This window comes from Desmodus rotundus, chromosome 10 (genome assembly GCF_022682495.2).
Source record: "Desmodus rotundus isolate HL8 chromosome 10, HLdesRot8A.1, whole genome shotgun sequence".
Taxonomy (NCBI): domain Eukaryota; kingdom Metazoa; phylum Chordata; class Mammalia; order Chiroptera; family Phyllostomidae; genus Desmodus; species Desmodus rotundus.
Window position 1 is genome coordinate 49227606 of NC_071396.1, and position 19396 is coordinate 49247001.

The 19396-nt window shown below is 46.5% G+C and overlaps 1 protein-coding gene across 14 annotated transcripts in view; it reads right to left on the reverse strand.

The window, feature by feature from the left end:
• Positions 1-19396, reverse strand: part of KLHL3 (kelch like family member 3) — a 266577-nt gene that overhangs the window by 66476 nt on the left and 180705 nt on the right. For all 14 annotated transcript variants that reach the window (XM_053912760.1, XM_053912758.1, XM_053912763.1 and 11 more), the window contains one exon: positions 9214-9335. In XM_053912760.1, the coding sequence (XP_053768735.1) occupies positions 9214-9335 (122 nt within the window). The remainder of the gene's footprint in view (positions 1-9213; positions 9336-19396) is intronic.

Here is a 19396-nt window from a genome sequence, read left to right on the forward strand (position 1 = left end):
TACCCGACCCCAGCTCTGCTTCCCCTTCCCCCAACCCTGTGGAGCAGGCAAAAAGTGTGAGCTCGACCTTCGAAACAGAAATTTAGAAGAAATAAGTAAATAGTTTGTTTTGAGGCTGCTTAGCACAGGGTCACAGCAGCCATTTCACCCCCAAACAACTGCCGTGCCCCAGGCCTTGCTCTGAGCTCTCCCCTGGCTCTCAGGGCCTGGGCCAGCCAGATTCCAGCTGTTCCCACCCACACGGGCATGCCCAGGCGGACAAGGCTACAGATGCACTTATTTTCTTGACTCGGGGCACTACAAGTTGTTGGTTTTTTCCCAGTAATTTAAATTCTGGACCCTGACCATCTCCCAGAACAGTTCTGAGCCCCAACTCTGGCCAAAAACTCTGCCACGCTGCCCACTCCTGGGCCTTGTCCCTTCACCAGGGTAACCAGTCGTCCGGGTTCGCCGAGGATCAAGGGATTTCCAAGGACACAAGACTTTTGATGATAACACAAGGACTGTGGGGCACCCTTTCTCACCCTGCCCACATGCAGAAACCACCTAGAGCCTCCACTCCCAGCAGGCCTACTCCCAAGCTAAATGCTTGCTCTCAGTAAGAAAAGCTCTTCTCACTACAAGCCTATTAAACGTCTCTTTCATGATGGCCGAGGTCTAGAAAACATGCCCCTCTTCCCTTCCTTCACCCTCTCTCTTCAACTCTCCTGTGTCCCCAGCAGGAAAACAGTAAATTAGCATTGTATCCTTGGTATTTTCCAAACTCTCCTTCATTCCAAAAAAAGAGGAAGATAAAAAAAATCACCCGCTCCTGAGTTTTAGATCATAAGTGAACATAGCCAGGCTCCAAGTCTGACCACTTCAGCTCCACTCTCCCCAGGCAGCCACCATCCCCACCAAGCAGTCATAAACTGAGAAACTCAATTAAGCTATGAGCTTGCTCAGCCTAGTCAAACAGATTCCAGGACCAGATTAGTCTCTGCCTGCGAGTTAAGGGGAGAACCATTAACAATTGTTGCTGAGTACATACCAGGAACGGAAAGCTCTGTTCCGAACTCCCAAATGACCTCCATGCCACCTCCCTGCCAGCAGTAGCTACAAACCCTACAGTTAGGGCCACAGGTTGGCCAACCATCCACGTTTGCTGAGACTTTGCCAGTTTTAGCTCTAAAAGTCCTATGTCCCAGGGTCAGTTTTTCACCCTAGAGAGGAGGAACTTCTAACCAGGGACCCTAAGCAGCCCTGGTGGAGAGGAGTAATCAAATGTTGTCCAGCACACACCCTACTCAGTAGTGTGGCAAGCCCCAAAAGGGTCAGGGGTGACCAGAGGCAGGAATGGGATGGCAGCCCTTTAACCCGACAGATGAGGATTTCTGAGAGTCCAGTCCAACTCGGGTTGTATTCCCAGCCAGACCAAGAGGAGATCACGCCAGGGACACACACCCTTTCGCCCTCGCCCTCTTCTTCACCGCAAGGACAGCAGCACAATTTGGTGCTTAAACTCCCTAGCTCGTGACAACCAGCCAATAAAGTAAAATAATAAACATTTCCTGAACATATTCCTTAGGTTAAAACTTTCAGTTATTAAAATCTCCCTGGATAGAGCTACCACATAGCTTTCAACTTCCCTACTGTTCACAAAACCCACTTAGTAGGCAAAAAATAAGGTTTTCCACCTTTCCATACCACACCCCCCCCATCCTGTTTGGGTCCTCTCCTGCCCAAAAGCGTTCCCAAGCTGACTTCCTAAAATAAATGGGGCTGGTGGTTCCTCTAATTGCTCCTTCCCTCTCTTTGATCTTACACTGCGATTAGCTGTGAGTCAGTCAAAGGCCCTTTTCTTCCCACTATTTGCTTCATACAGGAAGGCGTGAAGGAAAGTAAAGGAAGCCAGAGTGCTGAGGAGGAAGGTTTGGAGGCTGGGAGATATATCACTGCTTAAACTCTGACTCTCAGGGATAAACTGGGCCCCAGTCCAGTGAGGTTCTGGGGGCCCCACATGAGCACAATCACAAATCCCCAGAGGCTGTGAAAGAAAAGAGAGCATAGCTCCAGGAGGAGCTGTCCTCACCTCCCTCTCCTGTATCAACCAGAGTCCAAGAGGACTTCCTCTTCTCTCATCTGGCCTCAAGCGGCAGCAGTAACAAGATTCCAAACGAAAGGCCAAGGATGGGTCCTCAACCTTGCAGCGAGACTGATGGAATCACTAGGGCTGCGCTAGTCCCTGGATGGAGGAGGCTGAGACCAGAGAAGGGGCACTTGGCTGCAACCACAGCAGGGGTGGAAGACGCTCCTAAGTCAAAGCTTTTAGCTTGCCTCCCTCCACCTCAGGTTTATGGTTCTGGGAAAACGGGCCCTGGAATGACCCTCCACAGAGAGGTTACAGGCTCCCCTCCAGCTTGCAAATGGCCTCACCTCCATTTTTCATGCACAGGCCCCGTTTTGTTTTTTCTCTTCCTCGGATAATATGAAAACACAGCAGAGGATATCCCGTCACAGAGTTTATTTCCTTTAACAAAAACAAAAGGAAATGCCCTGCCTCAGAAAGCACCTACTCCTGGAATTTCGGGGAGGCCGAGCCATGCACAAAGGGAGGGCACCAGCCAGAGGCCAGGTGGCACAGAAAGAGGGCTGCCCAAGGCCTTTGCCCCAGCACACCATGGGTCTGTCTCTGCCAGCACCAGGCATGAGACCTGGCGCAGAAACAGTGTTAAATCAATAATCTGTTGAGAAAAAGAAGAAAAGGGGAGGGGAAGGGTAAGAGGGAGCATGAGGTAGGGGAAGGAAAGGGGATAGGTATACAAGTAAACAAGAGAGCTAGCAGTATAACACTGTGTTGAAAGTCTTGCTTGGATTTTGACTTCTCCACATACCGGCCAGGTGACTAAAAGCAAATTACTTAACCTCTTTCCGTCCCTGCCTCAACAGTAAAATGAAGACAATAATGGTACTGCCTTAAAGGCTTGTTATAAGGATCAAAAAAGGTAATACAGTTAAAAAGCAGTTAACATAGTCCTTGGTACATAGGGAGTGCTCAGTTAAGTTGGTTTTTATTAGTAGTAATTATGAGCTGAAGTCAAGATTCTGATCATTCATTCAACAAGAAACTCAAGTTCACCACATCGATAGATTACAGTGCATTGGAGAGAGCTGGATTGAAATCCCAACTCTACCCCTTACTGCCCATGTGACTGTGGGCGCTACCCATTTAACCCCTTGCGCATCAGTTTCTTCAACTGTAAAGGAAGGATCACGATGGATGACCCATTGGTGGTTATGAGAAATAATTAAAGGAAATAATGCATCTGAAATGATCGACACACGCTTGGCTCACAGTGAGTATCAATGTGCCAGTTATGATGATCGTTACCTCTCCCACAGAAGGGCAACTCAGTCTCTCCAAGGTCTGTGTGGCCAGGAAGAGATTAAGGGCATAGCTCTCCCAGCCATTTAACCAAGCCCCCAAGCTCTGCCCCTTGTTCCTAAGGCTTTCAGGAGAGCCCCAGTGCCACCAGGCTCACCTTCTCAGTGAACCAAACCTTCAGATATGGATACCATAGACAGCTTGTGAGCAACGGCCTCAGAAGATACCGGCAGACTTTCAGAAGAAGCAGCAGCCTTTTTTGTTTGTTTCTCCCCCAGGTCACTCTGACCAAACCACAATTTAAAGGGAGGAAGAAAAAGGAAAACAGTACACCTCAATGATTCCAAACAGTGCACAGTTCCCTGAAGGTTCCACATTGTGCTTCCTAGTGGAGCCCTTGCCCATGCTGGCCCCTCCCGCCCTACACACAGAGGTGAACACAGCACGTCCGTCAGGGGGCACACACACCAGTGAGGACACCCGTGGGCAGAGGAGGCAGGCCTGACCCCTCAGTCTTCCTTCAAGATCCAGCTCAAACAACATTTCTTCGGTGAGGCCTGCTCTGACCACCTTCATCAGGGTGGTGATGACCACTCCCTGCTTCCTGGGCACCTCCACGCTGTCCCCTACGACACTGTCGGGCACCCATGCTCAGCCATCTGTCCCCAGCTTCAGACCACATGCTGCTTGGTGAAAGGGCTTCTATGCTCAAGCGCTCTCTGGGCCCGTATTGGCTGCTGGCACAGGGCAGCACTCTTCTAAGCGTCCTACCTAAAATAATTCATGTAATTCTCACACCAACCCTGTGTGGTTAAGTACTCCTATTATGCACAGATTACAGATGAAAACACTGAGGCACACCTAGAAAATGGCAGAGTCACGATTTGAAAGCAGACAGTTTAACTCTTGACCACCTAATAATAGGGGCGCTATTTTGACTCCTGTTTTACAGATGAGAAAACTGGTTCTCAAGGCAGGATGTCAGTGTGGGGGTGGAGAGGCTCTGCTAGGAGGAAGAGAAAACAAACCAGGGGCTGGCTGACAGTCTTCTCCAGCCAGAGGTCACTAAGTCTCATGCCCTCACTTTACATATGGGAAACGAACACCCTGCCCTGGGAAAGGGCTGGAGTAAGAAGATGCTGCGGATGAATAGCAAAGCTGAGACTAAGGCCACGCTCCCCATTCATTCTCAATTCCTGCCTCATCTCTGATCCTGTATGTCCTCTGAACCTGCACATCTTCACTCTCGCCCTGGCTCCCGTCCCTACAAAGTAGTTTTTTAAAAAGCCAGGGTGAAGCCATTTCCCCCAAAGTCCTCTAATTAGTCTATAATGCTGCTACCTCCCTTAAGATAACTGGTGCTATAGAGACCACTACTGGGCTAGACCAAAGTTGCAAAGATAAATACCTAGCCAAGTGAGAAGGATGCAGAGTGACACAGCTTTAATTGCTAGTTTGTAAACACTTTGTACTTCACCAAAAAAAGTTATTAAATAAATACATGATGAAAAGGGAGGAAAAAAGTTGGTTTCAATCATAACAATTCTACAACCTCCCCTACAAGTACTGTTATTTGGGTTTGCTTTTTATCTTGTTTAATGGGTGGTTTAAAACAACACAAATTTATTTTCTTAAAGGTCTCTAAGTCAGAAGTCCCACACAGGCCTGGCTAGGCTAAATCAAGGTGTCGGCAGGGTTGCATTCCTTCTGAAAGCTCTAAAGGAGAACGTTTTCTTGCTTTTCAAGCTTCTAGAGGCCCCCCACACTCCTTGGCTTGTGCCCCCCTATCTTCAAAGCCTGAAAGTCTAGTTGAGTTCTTATCCGATCACATCTCTCTGGTTCTTATTCTGCCTCTCTGTCCCACTTTAAAGAGCCCTTGCTGTTACATTGGGCCCAATGCAAGGTAGTCTCCCCACAGCACACTCCGCTGCCTAGCAGCATTAATTCTATCTGCAACATCAAATTCTCTTTGACATTTAACCTAACAGATTCCGGGGGTTGGGACGTGGACATCTTTGGGGGCCCTTCTTCTGCCTATCGTGCTATATGGTTAATTAGTTACTAATATACCCTAATGTAAGGGTTTCAAAAATTATTTACCCCTTGAACATTTTTAGGTTGACATCTAACTAGAATTTCTCACTAGAGGTGCAAACAATGTAATTTCGTGCATTTTGTAAATCCCAATATTTATATCAAGTACCTAAACAAGTTTAAATGTGATGGTAATTTGATATGACCATCATCCATTTAAAAAAATTTTAGGTATTTGTCCTATACTCATTTTATACTAAATTATTTGCACTTACTGTTACTAATCAAAACTCATTCAGCTGTTTAAATTCCGCTGCTAGACCTAGGAGGCAACCATTGCATTGCCCACTCCATCCGGAACGGTACAGGCCAGACACAGAATGGAATAGCTGTGCATTTTGCTGTGTATAAAATACACCTCGTTTTAATAAGGTGGGGGGAGCATTAGGCCAGATCACTATCCGATGCAAGAGTCTGTCCAGTGCCCAGAGACAAGGATCGTGGGGCGGGCTCTGCAGGCCCAAATGCAGTGTGCCTGCACCCTAGCCCCTCCCCCACTTGTGAGTACCCTTGACCACCAAACTACCTCCCACTCATTTCCAGGCCTCAGGTTACATCTTATCTCCTGGAGGAGCCTTCCAAGTCCCATCTAAGCTGGGTCCCCTCTATAGCCTCTCTCATCGTTTGCCACATTCCTTTCCTTCAAAAGACTTAACCACAGTTCGGGCATGAATACTACTTGTGAGCTTATTTGATGAGCATCTGTCTTCACCCCTAGACCGCAAACTGCATGAGAGCAGGCAATGGAGTCACCACTGCTCACTGTTACGAGCGCACTGTCCAACAAAGCACAGGGCGTGTAACAGGCACTCAAACATTTGGGCTGAACTGAGTGAATAAATGATCACCAATTCGGCCTCTCAAATACCTCAGTCCTGGAAAAGGGGATGTGTCTGAGTTAGGGTAGTAGATATTTTGGTCATGTGAGAGTTATCTGCCTCACAATAAATAAGGTGGAATTATACTTTAAAAAAAAAAAAAACAAGGAGAACCAAGATGGCGGCATAGGTAGACACACTGCACCTCCTCGCACAACCAGAACTGACAGAAAATCGAACGGCAAGGGGGACCGACACCAAGGAAACAGAAAATAATCATTCATCCAGACTGGTAGGAGGGGCAGAGACGGGCAGCCAGGCCGTGGTGGGACCGAGACTGGCGGAGTGTGGGACGAACGGCGCAGGCAGTCCGAGTACTAGCAGACCCTGCAGCCCCACATTCTCGCAGATAAACCGAGAGGGCCGGACTCGGAGGGGCGGAGAACGGGGCAGGCAGAGCGGCGGGTAGCACCCCACGGCCCCACATTAGCACGCAGATAAACCGGGACAAACAGTGGGGAGAGAAGCAGACCGCACAACCCAGGGCTCCAGCTCGGGGAAATAAAGCCTCAAACCTCTGATTGAAAACGCCCGTGGGGGTTGGGGCAGCAGCAGGAGAGACTCCCAGCCTCACAGGAGAGGTGGTTGGAGAGACCCACAGGGGCCTAGAGTGTGCACAAGCCCACCCACTCGGGAACCAGCACCAGAGGGGCCCAGTTTGATTGTGGGTAGCAGAGTGAATGACTGAAATCTGGTGGAGAGTGGAGCAGGCGCCATTGCTCCCTCTCGGCCCCTCCCCCACGTACAGTGTCACAGCGCAGCAACCAGCCTTACCCCGCCCCGGGGAACACCTAAGGCTCCGCCCCTTTAAGTAACAGACGCGCCAAGACAAAAAAAAAACAATGACCCAAATGACAGAACACTTCAAAGCTCCAGAAAAAATACAACTAAGCGAGAAAGAGATAGCCAACCTATTGGATGCACAATTCAAAACACTGGTTATCAAGACGCTCACAAAATTGGTTGAATTTGTTCGAAAACCAGATGAAAAAATGAAGGCTATGCTAAGAGAAACAAAGGAAAATGTACAGGGAACCAATAGTGATGCAAAGGAAACTGGGACTCAAATCAACAGTGTGGACCAGAAGGAAGAAAGAAACATCCAACCAGAAAAGAATGAAGAAACAAGAATTCAGAAAAATGAGGAGAGGCTTAGGAACCTCTAGGACATCTTGAAACGTTCCAACATCCGAATTATAGGGGTGCCAGAAGGAGAAGAGGAAGAACAAAAAATTGAAAACTTATTTGAACAAGTAGTGAAGGAGAACTTCCCTCATCTGGCAAAGGAAACAGCCTTCCAGGAAGTCCAGGAAGCTCAGAGTCCCAAAGAAGCTGGACCCAAGGAGGAACACACCAAGGCACATCATAATTACATTAGCCAAGATAAAAGATAAGGAGAGAATCTTAGAAGCAGCAAGAAAAAAGGAGACAGTTACCTACAAAGGACTTCCCATAAGACTGTCAGCTGATTTCTCCAAAGAGACCTTATAGGCAAGAAGGGGCTGGAAAGAAGTATTCCAAGTCATGAAAGGCAAGGGCCTATATCCAAGATTACGGTATCCAGCAAAGCTATCATTTAGAATGAAAGCGCAGATAAAGTGCTTCTCAGATAAGGTCAAGTTAAAGAAGTTCATCATCACCAAGCCATTATTATATGAAATGTTAAAGGGAGTTACCTAAGAAAAAGAAGATAAAAAACATGAAGAGTAAAAATGACAGCAAACTCACAGTTATTAACGACCACACCTAAAACAAAAACAAGAGCAAACTAGGCAAACAACTAGAACAGGAACAGAACCATAGAGATGGAGATCACACGAAGGGTTGTCAATAGGGGAGTGGGAGGGGGGGGGGAAGGTACAGAGAATAAGTAGCATAGATGATAGGTGGAAAATAGACAGGGGGAGGGTAAGAATAGTGTAGGAAATGTAGAAACCAAAGAACTTATAAGTATGACCCATGGACATGAACTATAGGGGGGGAATGTGGGAGGGAGGGGGTGGGCAGGATGGAGTGGAGTGAGGGGGGCGGGAAATGAGACAACTGTAATAGCATAATCAATAAATACATTTAAAAAAAAAAACCTTCTTATCACATGAAATTTCCAGCACTTGAAATAAAGAGTAAGATCCTCGATGACAAGAAACAGTGTATCGTGTGTCTCTGTGTAGCCTGGTGATTTGAAGGGCTACAGACGTGCCAATGCCTTTAACCACCGCCCTCCTCAAGGCCTGCTGCTGAGCCTCACGCTCTCAGAGTAAAGACGTGTGCCTTTGGGTGAGGCAGCCTCTTCACCGACCCCAATTCTCAAGGCTCCAGATGACTGAGGATGAGGGCAGGGCAGTGAAAACAAGAAAAAGCACAAGACACTGACTTTGCAGCCACACATCCCTGCTAAGATTTGGGCCTGGTGCTGGGCACCGCCCTGTGCCCAGATGCATTCAGTTGACTAAAGTTGAAATGGGAAAACATTTTTAATAATCCAAATAATCCTTATAATCCAAAACTCAAAATCCTTGAGGTGAGCCAATGACTGGGGAGAAATAGAGTCACCCCAGCTTTTAGTTCTTCCTTCACCAAGGGTTTGGGTGGGGCCCGCACTCTTTCTTGGATTCTGCTCTGGGGCCCGAGCTCATTCTGAGGTCTTGTGGCCTAGTGGTGAAGAGCATGGGTGATGCGGTCAGGCAGGCATGAGTCTGAAGGTCGCTCACCCACCTACTGACCTTGCAACCCAGGGCAAATCACCTAATGTCTTTGGAACTTTAGTTTCCTCTCCAGTGACCAACTCATCGTTGGGAGGGTTAACTAAAAGGACGCTGTAAAATGGTGGGCCCTGAGTGTGCAGTGCCCTGAGCTATTAGCTGGGCCTGCGTTTACCTGGACGTTCTCTTCGGTCACCTCAATTTCAGCCGTATAGATGTAGTCGATCAGTTTACTCAGTGTCCTCCCATCCACGTCCTTGATCTCAATCTTCTTGGCTTTACTCTCAGACATGTCACCTACAATTCAAAACAAAACAAAATGGACATGAACTTGGCACCTAGAGCACAGGTGGCAAATACAAGGCCCGCGGGCTGAATCCAGCCCTCCACCTTGTTTTATCCAGCCCAGCACCTTGTTTCTACCCGGAGGCAGCACTGAGCTCTCGCTTAACAGTTAAGGAGTAGTTACATTTACACAGCCCTACAATTACATTTGGCCCTTTGAAGGTGACCGTGAGGCTGATGTGGCCCCCGGTGAAAATGAGTTTGACACCCCAGATCTAGAGAATGCTTCACTGTCACATGGCCTCCTGCCTTGTCTTGATGACATAAAAGCACTGACTGCACTCTGGAAGTCACCAGAAGGAATTCATTCTGGCATTCAGCTGACATGTCAGGCCACGTCAACTGTGAGTCTGTGATCATCCACAGACCCAGTATTAAGAATCCCCACTCTATCTGCTGCCTATTTCCATTGTAAAGACAAATCTGTGTACAGTAACTCATTCAACCAACATTTACTGTAAACCTCTACACAGAAGGCCCCAAAAGAGAAAAAGAGATGCACCTGTCATCAAAGAGCACATGGTCCAGTCGGGCAGATTTATAAAAATATTAATAAACAGAGGTGGTAAGAACTAAGGAGGTACACGCAGAGTAACTATGATAACAACAACAATAAAAAGTAACATTTAGCTGACTATGGCCAAGCACTGTCTCGGGCACTTTAAAGGGTTGCCTTTTTTAATCTTCAGAACAACCTATGAGGTTTATTAACATTATCCCCATTTTCCAATGAAGAATCTGAGGCAAATCTGGAAAAGGGCCAGCCAGGCTGGGATTGAAACCAATGATTCCGACCCTAGAGCCTACGCCTATAATCAAGACACAGCACTAAATCCCAAGAATGCAGAAGATAGAGCAAGGAGCCCTGCCTGGGCAATCTACGAAGGCACCCTAGTAGGTCGCTTTTGAGCTAGGTATTAGAGAACAGAGTGCTTCACAGGCAGCAAAGGTAAGGAAACATGAGCTGGGTGCATCAACCATAAGTGTAAAGACAGGAAATTGCCAAAAGGATAAATTTTGGCAACAACAAAAGGCTGGTATGGCTGGAACTTAGGATAACAGTGAGGAGGGATGCTGAAGAGGTAGCGAGGCACCAGGACTTACAGAACCCTGTAAGCCATGCAAATGAGTTTGGACTTTACACTAAGAGTAGAGCCCCTGGAAGGTTTTGCAGAGGGGAAAGACATCAACAGATGGGTGTTTTTGAATGACACTTGGAATGCACGGTGGAAGCCGGATCAGCGTCAGGAGAACAGCTGGATTAGAAAGAGAGGACGCAGGCCTGTGGACTAGGCAGTAGCAGCGCACGTCTGCATGTCCCGCGGCCGATCACGTCGGCCTGCCCTCTCCCTACAGCACAGGATCACGTCGGCCTGCCCTCTCTCTACAGCACAGGATCACTTCGGCCTGCCCTCTCTCTACAGCACAGGCTCACGTCTGCCTGCCCTCTCTCTACAGCACAGGATCACTTCGGCCTGCCCTCTCCCTACAGCACAGGATCACGTCAGCCTGCCCTCTCTCTACAGCACAGGATCACTTCGGCCTGCCCTCTCTCTACAGCACAGGATCACGTCGGCCTGCCCTCTCTCTACAGCACAGGCTCACGTCGGCCTGCCCTCTCTCTACAGCACAGGATCACTTCAGCCTGCCCTCTCCCTATAGCACAGGATCACGTCGGCCTGCCCTCTCTCTACAGCACAGGCGCCTGCTAGAGCCCGGCTCATCCAACAACGGCCGCTGGTTTCACAAGGAAAAGACAGGCAAGACATGTGCCTTTGTAGGCTGAAAAAAGGGCAACCTGACTGTAAGAAACAGGAATTCAGAAGCCCTCCTGTCAGCGTGAAAAGAGGGCCTGGGAGGTTGTTTTCTCTCTGTGGAATTTGTGCAATGGAGCCAAGAAAACAAGTACAGTACAGCATGTGGGCTGCAGACGCCTACCTCCAAGCCACATGGACTGCACATGATTCCTCCACCAGTCCGCAGTTCCCGCCCTGACAGTTCCAGACATGAATGACTGCGGTGAGGGGAGGGGGGGACGTTCCAAAGCCCACCCGCCTGCTACCTTCACTGCCAGATCAGGTAGTCCAGAGACCCTCCACTTGGTTCTCCTCCCTCTGACTGCTCGTAGAAGCCAGTCAAAAGGCCTCAGCACCAAGAGCCTTGAGGCAGGACGAACAAGCAGAGAGGAAACTGGAAAAGATGATGGATTTCTCCTCTACCCATAAGCTAGGCTCTCACAATCTTTCTCGAGTTTACTCCAAGACACGCAAACAAAAACATACCCACAAGGAAATTAGAGTCCGGTTGATAACTATGTTGCAAAATATCATCAAAGATAACCAATCCTCAGTTTAAGAACTTGGGCATTAGGAAAAAAAAACACAAACAAAAACAAAAAAAGAGCAACCTGACTGCAAGAGCCAAGGGACTCAGAAGCCCTCACGTGAGTGCGAAACCAGAGCCTGGCCTGATTATTTTCTGTCACTGAAATTTGCGCTTGGGAGTCAGGCTAAGTTTTGTAACTTTGGATAAACAAGTGGAAATTCCTGCATTGTATGAAAATATTTACATATATGGACAAAAGTCTGAATTTTCTGAGGGGATGACAAATCATTTCTGTCAGCCTCAAATGTCCAGAATATGTTAAGACCTAGTTTTCTAGATGGTGGGACTTAGGAGACTTCTTTAACATGACTCTGAAGTTACTACTTTTCAACATTAAGTACTTCAAACATCGATAAGCAAGGGGAAAAAACACGTGAGAGAAAAACTAGGGCCTTGAAGACAATACTTATTTTCTAAGAGTTCCCTTAGGGAAGATGGAGACCTGTATAAGTCGCAGACTTATAAAATCCAACCTTATCTCTAATGGACCAACAGAAATTACTGCACCAAACTAAGACTTCAGCTTAAACAGCCCCTAATAGTAGTAATAATACTTCCTACTATGCACCAGGCCCTCTGCTAATGGGTTTATACACATTAATTCATTTAACCTTTATAATAACTTCAGGCGATAGATGATATTACCTCCATTTTGCAAATTACACCATTGGCATTTCAAGAGGTATCTGCGCATAGCTGGTCAGAGGCTGGGATCTGACTCTTGGCCTCACTCTCGACCTCATGTCATTTCTAATAAACCCCTCATAACTCAAACCCAACCCTAACTAATGACCTTGATGGAAGTGCTCCCAAACAAGCCGTTGGTCCAAATTCTGAGGACAATCAATTCTGAGGTACTTAACAATAGCAAGCACAGACCAAGAGGAATGGGATCTTGTCAGCTTACTTTTCAAGATATGCTCAACACCTAACAAAGCGTGTAATGTATAACAAGCACTTTAAAAATATTTGTTGGAACAAGGAAAGAAATGAAGAATAGAAGCTCTCTCTTGACATCTCCTAATTCCATGGACTCCAGTAATTTCTGCAGAACAGAAACCATCAAAGCCTTGGTCATTCTTGCTTCTTTACTCACCTCTACTACTTTAACAAAATATTTCTAGAAAACAGAACATGAGCCCTGTTAAGTACTTCCATGTTCAAACCCAACCCAGAGGCTTCCTCGGCTGGTTTTCCCCAGGGCCCCAGCTCAGCCACCTGAGACTCGAAACTTGCAGAAAATGCCTGTCGGTTGCACATCTTTTTAGCCCCTTCCGCCTTCTGCTTGTCATCTGTTAACATGCACGTCTGTTCCTTCATCTAGAACATGAGCCACTCAAAGGCAGATACTTGTTGATTCATTCACTCATTCATTCATTCATTCATTCAATCATTCAATAAACATGTATCAAACAGACCCTATGTGCCAAGTATATGCTAGGTTCAGAGTACACAATGGTGAACAAGTCACGGCCCTGTCCTCACAGAGCTCAGTCTGAGAGAGAGAGAGAGAGAGTGAGAAGTAAACCAACAAATACAAAATGTGTTAAATGCTAGAAAAGGGGGCTCAGCACTAAGAGCTCTTAAACAGGGATCCCTGTACTCTGAACTGCACGCAAAACGATGAGCCCACAGGAACACATATTTGTTTTGGTAGAGTGAGTCCATTGCTTGCATCAGGTTGATTCCAGATGGTTAAGAACCACTGATCTAAAATGAGATCTGGAGAAGGAATCATAATTACTCAGAAGAGAAGTAAATACGAGGGGAGAAAATTCCAGGCAGAGAGAACAGTGTATGTAAAGGTCTGGAGGTAAGAAAGAACATGACTCATTCAGGGACCATAAGAAGCTGAGTTCAGCAGAAGCACTGCGAGCAAAGGGAGGAATGGGGAGATGAGGCTGGAGATATAAGCAGGGTCTGGAGCACTTGAGGGCCTTGTGGGTCATGCTAAGGAGTCTAGACCTCATCCTGAGGGCAACGGGGCACCTCTGGCAGGTTTTAAGCAGGTAAGGGATACATAAGATTTCTACTTTGGAAAGAGGTCACTATAGCTACAGTACAGAGAATGGGTTGAAGGTGAGAGGAAAATATAGATGGCAGATTGACCAATTAGAAATTAGGTGGAAGATGATGGTGGTGACTAAGGTACTTTCTTGAACTTATTTAATTCCTCACGCTCTACCGTAGGACCTTGCACCTAGAAGTCACCAAGAACCAGAGAGAGCCCAGGAAAGCAAGCAATCCCCACAAGCCATAGTTCTCGATCCTGGCAAGCATACCAGGTGACAGTTGAGCTCTTCTCAGGTGGAAGACGGTCAAAGGGAAGCAGGAGGGAGGAGATACAACTCGAGGAGCAGGGGGAAAACCTTGCACTATCACAGGAGACTCAGGAAGTCTAGAAAATCACTGGCTCTTCTTCCCAGTCATTAGTATAAACCCCACTCCTATTATTCAGCAAAAAGAAGCCTCAGGAATGAGAAAGGAATACTGGAGAGGCTCTGGCAGGTCTCTGAAGAACCAGTGCTAAACCACCAACCACCCCTACGAAGTATGTCAAAGGGAAGGAAAGTGTATTCAGAAGTCCTTATGTTACAGAATCCTTCTCTGTTTGTAACTTAAATCCTCACTGCTGTGATTTAGTTTCACGCTCTGGGTAGAAAAGAAAACAGAAGTTCCTTATCTTTTGCAAAATGATCCTTCATAAGTGTTAAAAATGGTTATTAAGCTTTCTTTCACCTAATTCTTATCTGTCTAAATCCTAATGTCTGGTTGCCAACTCATCTGGCTGGAGCAGAGACCCACGTCACACATTAACCTCACATGAGAAAAAGAAGTACCCTGCCACCTCCCCGAATCCCGGCCAACCCTATGAAACGGAGTGGTCTGGGCCATTTAACTGCAGAAGACTGGCCTCTGTCTCCTGTGAAGTAAGGACATTCCCGCCCTGCCTTTATCCAAAGGCTGTGTGAACAGCAAAGGAGACGACAACAGCATGAATTAGGACAGCAGGAGTCAGCAGAACTGCAGGGACGGGTATCACCCCATCTCCCACCCTCCCCGGAACCTCACACTTTCTCCACCTGGAAAGACCTTTCCGCTCAGCTAGTGGCACATGGAGTACCACGTCAGGAAGAAAATACCTCTGTAGCCACACATGCATTTCAAATCAAGCCCACCCACCATCAGGATGGCTGATGCAAGAGCCATGCCTCACAGCCACAGGAGCTGTGTAAACTACGATGTGCTCAGCAAATGACAAGTACACTTTAAGTACTATTCTGTATTGGGTGCTTTATTCCCATTCCCTATATTCGTCCCCTGATTATGGTTATTATTCTAGTCTCGTAGGTAAGAAAAAAGGATTGCAGAGGTCAACCGAATTCCCCACAAACCTATCGGGTGCTGAGACCCAGGTCATTATGGCTCCAAAGCCCTTTCCCAGGGCTTTCCAAGACACTACCCCACCTCCCAATACAAGGCAGCATTAACACGCTGTTTTTAATCATTAGCAGAGAGGTCTCCACAGCAACAACTTCTCTATGACCATTCATAAGCCATTCATTACCAATGCTTTTCTCCAATGCTGAACTGAATGTTAAGGCTGAGCTACACTCTTAAGTCCAAAAAGCCTCCCCAGACCATCTTGGTCAAACTAGCAACACCCTAGTGAAGGGGGCTGGGGTGAAATCAATTCTTTAAAAAACTCATCATTTCTGCACCAAGAGCAACACATTTTGGGGGAAGACTACGGTACCCCTCATCCTCAAATCGGGGTCTCCTAAGCCAGAAAAGAATGCCTGATTCTGATGTGATTTGTTAGGGACAGGAAAAAGAAACTGTGGATGTCAGCCCAGCACTAACTCTTAAAGACAAGTCATGTGGAAGATAAGGCCATTCTTCCTTAATCCCAAGCAGCCTCTGATGCTTCCGATCTTTTTTTCTGAACTATTCTACCTAATCCCTGACTCCTCAGGGGCAAAACCCTCAGAAACCAGACCCCCTTTTACTGCTCCTACTCCACACCCTCCCCTCTAGCCTTCTTTATCCAGGGAAACGTTCAGTTCCCTAGTGCTCCCTGCCTCCTGGCCCCGTTGCCTTGGATGAAGTCTTGCTGATCAGGGTGTTACCAATGAAGATCTTCAAAGGCATCAATACAACATGCAAACAGTGAGAACACAGACAAGGGTCAGGGCCCAGCAGAGTCTGGCATGAAGCAGGGGCGGAAACACAGGTTCTGTGAAATGCCTGGGAGGCGAGTCAGAGAGCCGGGCCTTCCTGCTGTGCCCTGTGGATGGCTTGAGTCCACTCGAATTCCAAGCCCCTTGCCTCTGATCCCAGCACATTCCTGACTCTCCTCCCTATTTCTACTCACTACCTGTTCAGAGACACCAGCTAAACATCAGCCTACATCTAATAAAAACATCGAATAAAGTGCTGGACAGCACTTCTTTAAAAAACAAAAACAACCTATAATCGGCCTCTGCATATAGAACCAAGAAGACGGGACCACTCGAGTGCTCCAGGGGTTTCTTTGGGATGGGAGCCCAAACCTCTTGCAGCCTTGTTGATGGGCATAAGACCCTGAGCCCACATATTCTTTAAACTCAGTTCCTTTAACACCATAAAATGGGCTTGTTCTTAAAGTACTCACATGAAATGTAGGGACCTATATGGAGCACAAACACTATGGGATAACCCACGGTAAAGGGCATGATAAAAAGAGAAAGAAACTGACTGGGCTATTTTGGGAAAATTAGCTCCCCTGGGATAGAGATCTTAGATGGGAGAGATGGTGGGGGGGGATCTTCAGTATTCCATACTCACAGGAAAAAGATGGGCAGAATGCAGCGCTGCTGGCCTCTCCAATCACCCCAAGCTAAAGGTGGGGAGGACCATTGGGGTGACTGCCCGCCCCGGGTCTTCTCACAGGCTGGCTGCCTTTAGACACTCTCCTGGGGGCACTCAGACCTCCGTTTCACATGTACTCCAAATTATTGTGAGCAGGCCATGATCAAGGAGTAGACTTGGTATGCGGATACCACAGGACATTTGGGCAATATAAACTCAGAGGACAAAAAAGTAAAAACACTTTTAAGCCTGAGTAAAAGATAATAATCACATCAGTCAAGCTAGAAGAAAGTCACATGTATTTTGTTTTCTTTTTGGCCTTAAACATGCTGACAGAAATGGACCTTGCATGAGTCAGCTGGGCCTTTTCATTACTAATTTTATGCATTTTAAAGCTGAACTTGATAATTAGAACACAATTTTGCAATGTTACCTGTTTACCAAGGTTCAAGCTATATTACCTGTTTACCGAGCAAAACCAAGGGGCCTCAAAAAGTACACAAATCTCATACACTGCTGATGGAAGCATAAGCTGGCCCAACTGTCCGAGAGCTGTGGAGCGGCAGCACGTGTCTCCAAGTCTTCAAAATGTACACGCCCTTGAACCAAACAGTTCTCAGTCTAGGAATCTATTCTAAAGAAATAATCAGTAATGTAAGTAAAGATTAATAGGCATCACATGCCTATTGATTTCCAGCCAATAAGGAAATGCATTTTCAATTAGGACACATATGATGGAATCTTAAGAAGCCATTAAGAAGGCTTGGAGATGATACAGACGTGGTTTAAATGACATGAAAAGGTAGTCACAATATACTGTTAAACTCCATTAAGCAAATTTTCATTGAGCATCTACTCCAAGGAAGACCATGTTAGACAGTGGGAACAAAGCATCAAATTAAAAAAGTACAGTTCTCACCCTCATAAAACTTATGACTGACCTGCGAAGTCAGGTACTGAGGAAATAATGAGATAAGCAGTAATAGTAAAGAGAATCACAGGGTGCCGTGAGAGTAAATAGCAAAGGGATTGAACCTAATCCAGGGGATTGTCGAAGGCCTTCCTGAGCAAATGATGCATAAGTGGTAATGAAGGATGAATAGGAATTAGGCAGGCAAACAGGCAGGGAGGAAGAACATCTCAGGAAGATGAACAGCAATTTTTTTAAGTACACACATCAAAAAAGGCTATTCAACTGTGTTGAATAAAATGAACTCATTAATGTTATAAATATAATTGGTATATATATTTATAAATATATATACATATTTATAAATATAAATCTCAAAGAATGTAAATTATAATCTTATCTAGAAGTTATATTACATGTAATTTTTAATATTTTCTCTTGCCCACATTTTCTAATTTTTTTTTCTGTAGTGAACATACGTGATAGTGGGTGAGTGGATGGATGGATGGTAACCAGATTCAACAGAAGGCTTTGGCTGGGCATCACAGTAAATTGCTTTCTTCTCTCTATTCTCTCCTCCCTTCAATTACTACAATGCAAGACCTGCCCCAAAAGCACCTTTCTGCTCCATTTCTAGTACCATTTTCATTTTGCTTAGGCACTTCCACTACCTGAGAGGCCAGTTCATTAGCTAAAAGTGGAGCCAACACTAAACACACTGCCATTCCGAACAGATTCTTGTCGCAACGCTGGACTTCCCAAACAACACACACAAAGAAGAATATCTGACAGATACTCATTGAAATTTTGGCTAAATACTATTGCAGACACAATGAACTATATTTTTAAAAAGAGATGAATGAAGAAGAGAGGAAAAAATTAAAACATTACTGTTAGGTTTTCAAAGAGAATGTGGCTCCAAGTTCCCAGGTAGTTAAATTATCTGGTTTTACAGGCTCCACTGCGGAATTCCTAGCCTAGGGTTCAAGGTGAGGAAAGAGCAGCTTGGTCCACTGAGCACAGAGGCACAGCTCTGAGTTGAGACCAGCTCCTCCGCGTGATGAGCCAAGGGGGACATGCACGTGAGGAGCTCTGAAAACCTAAGCGTGAAGTCTGGCCCAACAGGAACCGCGCTTGCCCAGCAGAGGCTGTGTAGTGTATTAGGAAAAGGGTAAGGGCCTATTCAAGCAAAACTGTGCCTGCACTCACCCATTCTTAGCAAGCCTTCGTTCACTCTTTCAACCTCTACTTACTGACTGTGTCATAAATACAAGGCCCTGTAGCGGGCACTGAGGACTCAACAGTGATAAGACAGAGTCCCCAAGTGCCCAAAGCTCACAATCAAGTGTGAGAGACATTTCATTCATTAAACTAAAAAGTACAAGTCCTGTTGTGCACCAGGGACGCAGGACATAGTAACAAACAAGTCCAACAAGATCCCTGACTTCATGATGCTTATATTCTACTGAGGAGAGACAGGTAAGAAAACATGTAAATAACAAACCAACATGATTTTTAGGTGGTATTGAAAATACATTCAACTTATGGGACAGAAAAGAGACTTAAAGGGAAACTATGGCAAGGGTGGTCAGAGGAGACCTCTAGGAAGTGGAGACAATCGGACTGCAAGTGGCAGTGTGAGAAACAGCCAGTCTGTGAGATGCCGGAGCACGGGTGCTGCAGACACCAGGAAAGAGACACGAATGCAGAGTGACAGTGACCATACTCGGAGGAATCACAGGGTATTGGTGAGCAGGTGAAAGGGATGCCTGGCCCAGTGCGTGGTCTCACCCAGCCCAGCCCAGCGGCCTCCAGTGGGCAGTGGTGTCTAGAGCACTGCAGGGACCTAGTGCGGGGGGCGGGGGGC